This window comes from Vigna unguiculata, chromosome 7 (genome assembly GCF_004118075.2).
Source record: "Vigna unguiculata cultivar IT97K-499-35 chromosome 7, ASM411807v1, whole genome shotgun sequence".
NCBI lineage: Eukaryota > Viridiplantae > Streptophyta > Magnoliopsida > Fabales > Fabaceae > Vigna > Vigna unguiculata.
In genome coordinates, this window is record NC_040285.1 from 25,048,947 (window position 1) to 25,058,981 (window position 10,035).

At 26.0% G+C, this 10,035-nt stretch overlaps 1 protein-coding gene across 2 annotated transcripts; it reads right to left on the reverse strand.

Moving 5' to 3' along the window:
* Positions 1-708: 708 nt before the first annotated feature.
* Positions 709-4,336, reverse strand: LOC114192542. 2 transcript variants are annotated; one of them, XM_028082294.1, is made up of 5 exons: positions 4,149-4,336; positions 3,883-4,041; positions 3,496-3,669; positions 2,335-2,441; positions 709-899 (listed from the first exon to the last, which is right to left on the reverse strand). In XM_028082294.1, the coding sequence occupies exons 1-5, from the start codon at positions 4,284-4,286 to the stop codon at positions 893-895; spliced, it is 585 nt and encodes a 194-aa protein (XP_027938095.1). In that variant the 5' UTR covers positions 4,287-4,336; the 3' UTR covers positions 709-892. The 2 variants fall into 2 exon arrangements, with proteins under 2 accessions (XP_027938095.1, XP_027938094.1); XM_028082293.1 differs by lacking the exon at positions 709-899 and adding an exon at positions 1,538-1,857.
* Positions 4,337-10,035: the final 5,699 nt, after the last annotated feature.

Consider the following 10,035-nt stretch of genomic DNA (forward strand, 5'->3'; position numbering starts at 1 on the left):
TGATTCGTCTGTCTCATGCTTGTCATTTTATCATTATTAAGAAAAACTCAAATCTGTTGCAGAGTCAATTTAAGGGGCGAAGGCCTTAACGTCTCTTTGAAGAATTAAGCCGAGGATACCCTCAAGACTCTGTACAAGACTTAACGCATCTTTTAATAGTTTTTAAAATTTCAAACGAAGTTTTGAAAACTTCATACCTATAAGGGCTGTAGCTTACCAAATTGTTCAAGCTAAAACAAGAAGGGTCATTTTTAAAAGGTAATAGCATTTATAATAGAATAGGAAATAACAAGATAATACTCTAGAGGTTTATTTGATCTCATTTTTTTCTTCAATGATAATAGTTTAATATATATTATATGTGTGTGCGCGTGTGTTATATAAGTTTTACACACAACAAATTATCTAAAGGTTTTCTTTATCCTTGAACTAATTCGATCATGTTATATATTTTTTGTTACTTATACTTAACTTCAACTTGCTTTAATTTATTTTATCGATCATATAGGTAACACCATTTGAGATTCGGGACCTTTGCAGATTTGTTTATTTATAGAGTGCAGTGTCTTGGTTATTTTCTTTTCTATATTTGATCTTGCTTATGAAGCCTTCTGGTGGAAAGAAATTAAATCTCACCCTGTCGTTTTTTGATGGTGATTTACTCACATGGAGATGTCCATTTTACCTTAGAAATGGAGAGGATTTGACACCATAGGTAACTCTTATCAATTCATCATTACAACTGTTTAGAAGTACAACGTTCGAGCAAAACGAATACAATTATAAAGTATGATTTGAATAGAATTATTTTGACTTTATCGATGTTAACAGGTTGTCTTTTTCTTCCTCAATTTTCTTCGTGACTTCTTCTATGGGACATTTCTGTTTTCCATCATATTCTGAGAGGAAGAAAAAGATGATAAGAAGGTAACACGTTGGGCTACTTATTCTTCAAAGTTCATTTTATAAAAGATTTCTTATGATTTGAAAAATTTGTTTCAAAAATCTTATTTCAAAAATTCTGCTCCAGAATGTATTACATATATTATTCCAAAAATTTTATTTTGAAAAATTAGTTCTGAAAAAGTTATTCGTATTTTAGAAAGCTAGATCTAGAATATATATTATATATTTCATAAATATTATTTTGGAAATTCTATAATAAAAAATTCTGTTTTTAAAATCTTGTCCTAAAGAATTATGTTTTAGAAACTCTCAAAAATTTGTTGAGATTTTCAAAAAAAATAATTTTATAGTCACCATTGTGAATGGTATAATGATAATTTTAAAAATCGTAAGAAAAAAAAGCTGACAAGTTAGTTAACAAGTATGATTTTTATTCATTCAGAAAAAAAGGTGACTTAATTACAAATTATGGTAGGAATATTTTTTAGCCCAGTTATGCAAAAAGATTAAAAAAAATGTGATTAAATAATAGTGATTATTTTATTTCATGGGTGTATCTTTTTTAGTATTCTTTTAGTTGTTGAGCTAAGTAGGCTAGATGTGTATATGATGATAATATAAAATTAATAAATGAAAAAGAAATGCACCCTTTTTTTTTACTAAATGGCAAGAAAATTTAGAAAGATGAAAAAGTTTTTCATCGAAAAATATGAAGCATGGAGAATTACAAAAGCACATGTTCAGAGGCTAAGGGAGTAGGGGTAGACAATGTCATGCAGATCATGAGCAATAGAAAATTGAGTGGTTCCTTCATCTAAATGCAAATTAAAATAAGCAGAATGTGAACTTGGAAAACTTCTTCTGCTTAATTCTAGCAATCGCTTATCGCTTTGCAATAGCTTCATGTAGTGTTGGTCAAGAACTCCAGGTGGAAATTCAAGATAGTGCCTCCTGAAAATCAATGTTTATCACCACCATAGACTAGTTCGAATTATAACTGTGGTTAAAAATAAAAAATTAAATATATTTTTAGTCTTCTGTTGATATTTATCCGTTAAAAACTTCGATATATTTGAATTTTTAAACTTAAAAAATAAATAAATATAGTTATTTTGAGTATTACAAATCCATTTATTTTTTAAAAGTTTTAAATTTGAGAACCAGATTGTATTAAAGTATCTTACAGTCACGAATTTTAATTGTGTTAAAATTTAAAGATTAAAAATATATTTAATTCAAAATCAAACGTGCATTTTTATAATTATAACTAAATAGAAAAAATTCAGTTTTAATTAAAATCTGAAAACATGCTCTCAAAATTATTTTTTAACTTTAAAAAGATGGACCAAATCTTTGAGCAGAAGATATAATTTTGAATTGAACATAGGAATAAAAAGAAAAAAAAATGCAGAAAGACTAAAAATATACCTGTATTGTGAAGCTTGACCATTGGTGAAGTCATTGGATATGGTCCACATTGTATGTTTTTTGGGCTTTGGTTCAATTTCCCGAAAGAATGATGGTATTTTGTCTAACTGTAAGGGAAATAGTTTTATGGACATAAGATTCATCGTTAAGATATTTTAATCACTAAAACGGTTAGGTCAAGAAATCCATTTGAAAAAATAATAAAATAACCAACCTAATTATGTTTATAATGTCAGGTTTTACAAAAGAGTTTAACATCAATAAGATCTGAGCTTAACTATAAGATATTGAAATCACTCTTAACCCAAAACCAAAGCAATGGATTTATGGGTCTTTATTCTTATATAGTGCTCTACTTTCTCATTTCGGGTCAATGTGGGACTTAATCTCACACTTGAATTCCTAACATATAATTTTTAAATTATAACCCCTGTTTTTTATATTACAGTATATTATCTTAGGTTTAACTTAATATTCTTTTACTGACGATTTTAAACAATGTTTCGTTCTAATTACCAAAAAAAAAATGACTGCTTTTGAAATACAATGACGATATATTTCTTGTATGTATAAGCATTCTACACTTAATTATACTTTTAAATATTGTACTGATTCAAATAAAATAATGGAAGAAGGAATGAAATTGTTGACTGATCCTGAATGATGATTGGATTTACTTGGACTCATTATCCATTGAGCTTGCTTTGTGGTTATTTTAATGTGCATACTTTTTGTGGTAGATATTATCAATTTAAATATTTAATTTATGAATAATAAATGAAGAGCTCAAGTGGCAACGTGACATTGCAATTGCATCTTTTATTTATCTTGGCCCACTTTCCACTTCTTTACTTTCCTACCCTATTATTTTATTATCCATTTCATAATAATTAAGATCAACATCTTATCAATTAACATTTTAAATCAAATTGTATATGTAAACCTTCGATCTATAGTTTTTTCTTTCCACATTTTCTTCTTTTGAAATATTAGTAAAAGAAAAAGAAAAAATTGTTGTTTGACACTATTTGATAATTTGTACAAAGATAAAAGTTAATTTTTATATTTAAAAAAGAGAAAAAAATAAATAATAATAAAAAATAATGTCAAATAATAATAAGAAAAAAAATAGTTTCAAAATAGTGTCCAAAGGAAAAATACCTCGATTTCCAAAACTCCAGGTGAGTGTTCCTCGATAACAGCTCGAATGGCTGAAATATTCTGATACTGTATTTCAATTTTGTACTTCAAACCATCGTGTAATATCTCCCACATCAACTTTTGTCTTGCGTAATAACACTTTGCTACCAATTCATAAGGATATTTAGCCTCAATCTGCATCATAAAATTCATATACATCATTCTATTTATAGTTTTTATTTAAACTTCTAAACTGCACTTCAAAATTTTTGCAGGTGCTGTTAAATTACTCATCCCAAGTGAATTTTGAATTGAAGGGTCAGTGATTACAGAAAACAATTTTGTATCTGCATTAATTCAACATTCTACATTTGAGCTACAAGTATTATATGATAATTAATTACGTACCATAAAGTACCCGATTCTGAGCATGTTCATTGGAAACTGCACAGCCTTCAGTTTCTCAACCTTGTTTGCTGCTGCAACTTCACTTGGTTGCATCATTTCAGGAGTCAAAGTGAATTTCAACCCAAGAGGTGGTGGAAGCTCGGAAAATTCTTTCAGGGCCTGTACACAAAATAAAAAAGAAAATGGAAAAATGCAATGTGGGTGGAGGTAGAGAAATTGAATATACTACTGATATCATAGTTTGCATGCATGAGAAAAAATAATACCCTTTTAGATGCAGTTTGTGCATCATCATCCTGAAGGTATGAAAAGTACAAAAACTGATTCTCTGAAGAGTTATAATTATATGAAGTGATAGCAATGTGTTGATAAACACTGTCACTGGAAGCAGTGCTATGTGCCATTGAAGATACTGCAAGCTCAATCTGCAGAGGAGTCTGAGTTTTGTGTGGAAAGCTTGTTCACGATTGAAGTTATGTTACTCCTTATATATTATGTCGTGTAGGCTGTGTTCCTCACTTTTAATTAGTGTTTATCTTTAAAGTCTGAACAAAGTGGACTAAGAACTTTATTGACGACAAAAAAGTAATTACCGGATTAATTTATCTTAAGTAGAAGCTTCCTAAAATGGGTTTACTTCATTTCAATTTTTCAATTTTCCTTTTTTACATTATTCATAAGTGTATTAAATCGTATAAGTTTATATACGATTCGTGGTGTTAAGAAAAATTATGATTATTTAATGATTAAGACTAAAAATTTGAAAATAATTGATGTATAGAATAAATTGGTGAAAGCTTTTACGTGATAAAGACTTCGTTAACACTATATTTCATGCATCAAATTAATATGAAAAACATTAAAACATATATTTTCAATTCCTATTCTAGTATTCATATCAATATTTTACAAGTCATACATATTATAGACAAGTCTAAATTTATTAATAAAAAATCTAATATCTTAAATTTTTTGTTATTAAAAATTCGCATTAAACATTAATATCCCTGTTTTGTGTTCTTTATTTTTAGAAATGTTTTCCAAATTCTATTCTTCCTTATTTATTTTAAATCAAATTTAAAATTAATTAAGATTGGTGACAAACCGCATTATGAGTGGTAGTTTTACTCCGCATTTACATTTAAATGGATACATTGTTTTTGAAAAATATTTAATAGTTAAAGTTTTATGTTTAAATTTGAAGGTATTGATTAAATTAAAATAATTATATGTATGAGTAATTATACGTAGATACTAAAAAAAATTAAATATATCCCACTATTAATGTGAAAATATTTTCGTAAATGTTTTAAAAAAATATTTTTATTTGCTATTTATATATTTTCTTATGTTAGTAAAAGTTAAAGAGGGAAATAATATCAGAAAAAATAGGTCTCTTTTACAAGTAAATTTAAGAAAGCATAAAAATTTATGAATAAAAAATGTTAAAAAGATAAAATAATGTGAGCAAATTTTAGGTTATGAATAAGTTAAACCACTCCAACGTTAAACTATGTTTCTTTAAAAGCTCAAATTCAAGCTTTCAATTAAGCTTATACTTAAATAAAAATTTAACTATGCCTTTAATTCTCTAATATTACAAATTCAGTGATTTCACAGTCTAAAGTATTAATTATATGGTTTAATATCTTAATTCTTAGATATTTTTCTCTTATTTTTCTTATATTTCAAACTTTCTAACCAATTGAATGTAACTTTTTTATTTAAGAAAGAATTATATGAATTTATATGTCTTTACATGTCTTTTTCTCTCCCTTATTATTACTTATCATTATTTCAATTCTCTTGAAAAAGCATTTATATTAATGATTGGATACACAAATAAGTATAAACCATCGTAAACCAATCTACTTAGGTATGTCAAATGCAACGGGTACGGGTATTAATATATTAATTTTGAATGGTTTATTTTTTATCAATTGATTTTAAAAAGTTTTAAATTTATTTATAAACTTTTATTCAACACCATTTAAATGAGTTATTTTCATTTTTTTTAAAAGTTATAAAGATTATGTATTCTATTTTTATTTGTATTTATTATTAAATATTTTATTAAATATAATTTTTTTTTATAAATATTCACGAGTATTCAAAAACATCTATAGTGTGGATATTAAAAAAATATATGAATATCCACATAATAAATATCCATATAACTATTAATATGAATATAGAACGAATATTTATTTAATAACTATTAATATGAATATAGAACGAATATTTATTTAATGTGTATTTATTGAACAGATAAAATAAAAAAAATTATTAGACGGATACCCGATGACATCCTATCCATCAAATCAAATATCGGTCATCACACTTTGAAGATAGGAGGATAAGGAATAGGAGCAAGGCCCGTGAGTGAGCAATTCATTATTACTACTTCTTAAAAGCTGATTAACATGCTAATAACAGTGATGATGGAAGATAAATCTAGAAAAGTCAAACAAGTTCAACAAAGAAAGTATTTTGAAAGGAATAATTAAGAGTTAGAAGGGAGAAATTAGAAGAATGAAATGATATAAGGAGGTGGCTAATAATTACACGACTTCATTGAAAATGTTCCATGTAACTTTCCATCTTCATCATTCAAAAAGGCAGAAGCACACGCCATATGCAACACTGCTACTATTCTCTTCAACGTTCCTTCTTTTCTTTTCTTTTCTTTTCTTTCTTTCTTTCTTTCTTTCCACTCCCAGTTTGACGACGCCCAAAGAAAAAGATGCTTCCAGATTTTGTGACGTAACAAGAGCTGCCAAATCTTTCTCCATGCTCACGCGTATCCAAATTTTCTCATTACTTTATTCATTCTTCATCTCTCACATTCCACTCCATAACAATTATATCCTAAACGTGACGTGACTCACTCCATTTTGCTCCTACTTTTAAGTTTTAAACCTCTCTCTCGGTTTGCCGTCATTTGAACCTGAAAGTGACACTCTTATTTATCACATCATATCTCACGAGTCTTTTTCATGGATAACATCTATAAAAAAAAAAATTATCGAAAGAATTTAACATTAATTAGACATGAGATATGAGACATGAGCTAAATTCATATATAGAATATTAACATCATTCTCGATCTAAAATTTTAAAAAAATGAATTTATAAATCTTTAATCTTATATAATATTCAACTTTCTTACTTTTTAATCAATAGAATACTTAAACTCATTATTAAATTTTCAACAAATATCGATAGAGTATTATGATTTGACAGAAAAATGTCAACAAATGGTAGTTTTGGATTATAGTGATGAAGCAATTCTGAAATGATTTGCATTGGCATGGAAGTAATGATTGGAGACTAAGACGGGTATGTATGAGAACAGTTTGAAATGAGAAGACGCAATATTTTGAATCCACGAAAGAAAACTACCCAATTGCATTTGCAGAGTGGAGAGTGAGACCCACCATGAGATTTGTGAGGTCACACCATTAACAGGGTTTCGATGCTGATGCATGAACCTGCAAAGTAAAAGGACAATCTCATGTGTGCACGGTTCAGACCACAAGCACGCACGCAGAGACTATATAATATTGGTAAGAATCTACGTGTGAGATTGTGTTACACTCACAAAGCTTCAAAAAGCCATCCACGTGTTAGGTGTGTCATTCTGTGATCTGGTGCAGAATTACCAACAGTGATTCATCATGGTTTCTAAATAAAACATTTTCATACGTGGATACCACCTTTGTGTTTTAAAAACAAAAACGCATGTGACAGTTTTTTCATGTACAAAATCTAATGTCACTTCCAATTGGCATCGTCCTATGTAATCTAAAAGCCATCACATATTGCGATGTCATGCTACCAAGGAGTTAATGGATAGAGATAACAATAGAAAAAGTTTTGAAGTACATATTATAGTTTACTCAGCTCTAGGATTACATCTCATTCATTTATAAAATATTTGGCATAAAGTTTTGTGATTACTCTTCTAGAAAATATGAGTGTATTTGGGCATGTGATACATATTATCAAAGTTTATATTTATGAAAAATAGACAATGATCGAGTAAAGAGTGTTAGAAAATAAACCTATTATAGTGATTTATGATTGCTCTCGTCCTTATCTACTTCTAAATAACAAAGTTTGGTCAGTTTATAATCAGACTCTACTAAACTTAATAAAGATAAAAAGAGATTTATTATAATATTGAATAATGGTTTGTGTATAAGGTGGTCCTTTGATTTAGGTGATCTTTCCTTAATAGACTTTAGATATATTTTAAAAATATTATATCATTGATCAACTATCAATAGAGGACCACCGATCCCATTGTCATTCTTAAATAAGTGAAGAAGATGTATTCAATTTTCTCATTGATTGGATTTTTTAGTATTCGAGAAACTGCTAACCAATAGTATTGATTACAAAAATAAGTTTAATTATTATTTTGATCCTAATTTTGATTAAAAATTTGTAAATTAATTTTTATTAAATTATGTGTTAATTTGTAATTTGTATTTTTTTAGTTTAAATACAATTTTAGTTTTAATTTTGATTGAAAAGTTGCGAATAGATTTTCATTTTTACAATTGGATAATGATACTTTAACCTACTTTTTTTTGACTTACTTTGAACTCACCATTTCAATCACCATTAGATCATCACATCACATCACATCACTAAAAAAAATCAAAATAGATTATTTAATGATGATTGATGTACTAGGTTAAGAATATGTCAGAAAAAATAGGTTAAAATATCATTTTCCTTTACAATTAAGTACTGGATCGATGACATTCAAATCAAATCACAGTGTCTTTTGTGGATTTTTATTTATTTTTTAAAATCAACGTATTTTTGCAACTTTTTTGTCTATATGTCAAGTGTCATGGTGTGACACCTAACAACCACTTATCATTATCTTGTACTCAATTCACTTCTTTTTAGACTGAACAATATTGTCAATAAGTTATTATTTATATAAATGTTATACTAATATTTATATTAAAATTAATTAATTTATTAAATAATTATAAAATTATTTTTAAACCAACTGTAACGATATTATTAGATTCTATTTAAATAAATTACTTTTAATCTTATAAAAAAAATATGAATTAATACTATAATAATTATAAAGACTTACTCTTATAAATAAAACTTAAATTTATTTAATAAATACAATAATATTTATATGATAAATAACGAAGTACTGTCTCACTTAAAATAAAATAAAATATATAATAAGTATTTATCTCACTTAAAAATATTAAAATTTAAAATGAAAATAACTTAAAAAATTATTTTTAGTTTATAGTTAAAAAATATAAAAAATAAATAATTAATATCTACATATTAAATTATAATAATAGTTACTTTTATATCAATAAAGTAATTTAATATGTAATTACTTTAATTATTTTAATTTAATATATTAAAATTTTAATTTTAATAAAAATATTAATCTAGCATTTATATAAATAATAAATTTAGTTTTAATTTGAAAAGAGATAATATATTTATAAAAGAATTAGATTAAATACAAGACCATTACACTCATCATTTATACATGACATTACCATTAATATATGACTATGTCATGTGACATTGATAACATTATAGTGTCACTCCAAATAGTCCAAATAGTCCGACACATGAACAACAAAAATTAAAAAGAAAAGTTAAATTAAAAAATAATAAAAATTACGAACTAGTATGTGAAATGTGTTTAGAACCATTACTACTTTACCAATTAAAATGATGTAATTGACTCAATTTTTTCAAAAAAGTTAAGACTTAGATTAAAAAAAATTAACTTTTCAACAAAAAATAGTAATTAAGTCAAAAAGTTAAAATAAGTTTTATTATACACTCCTATAAGTTTTAATGCAATCCAACAGCTGTTTTTTCTTTCCTATCAATTATTAACTCGTTAATTTATAAATTACTTTACGAATTATACATAATTGTAACATCCCATATTATTAGAATCTCTATTAATTAAAGTATTTTATAATTAATATTAAATGTAATAATTACATAAGTATAATCCATGTATTACGATATTTGTCAATAATTTACTTGACAGTTTTTTTTTTCTTCTAAAACATTATATTTAATCAAAAGAATAGGAACTTTGTGCAATACAAAAGAATCTATACATAGAGCTTTCACTTT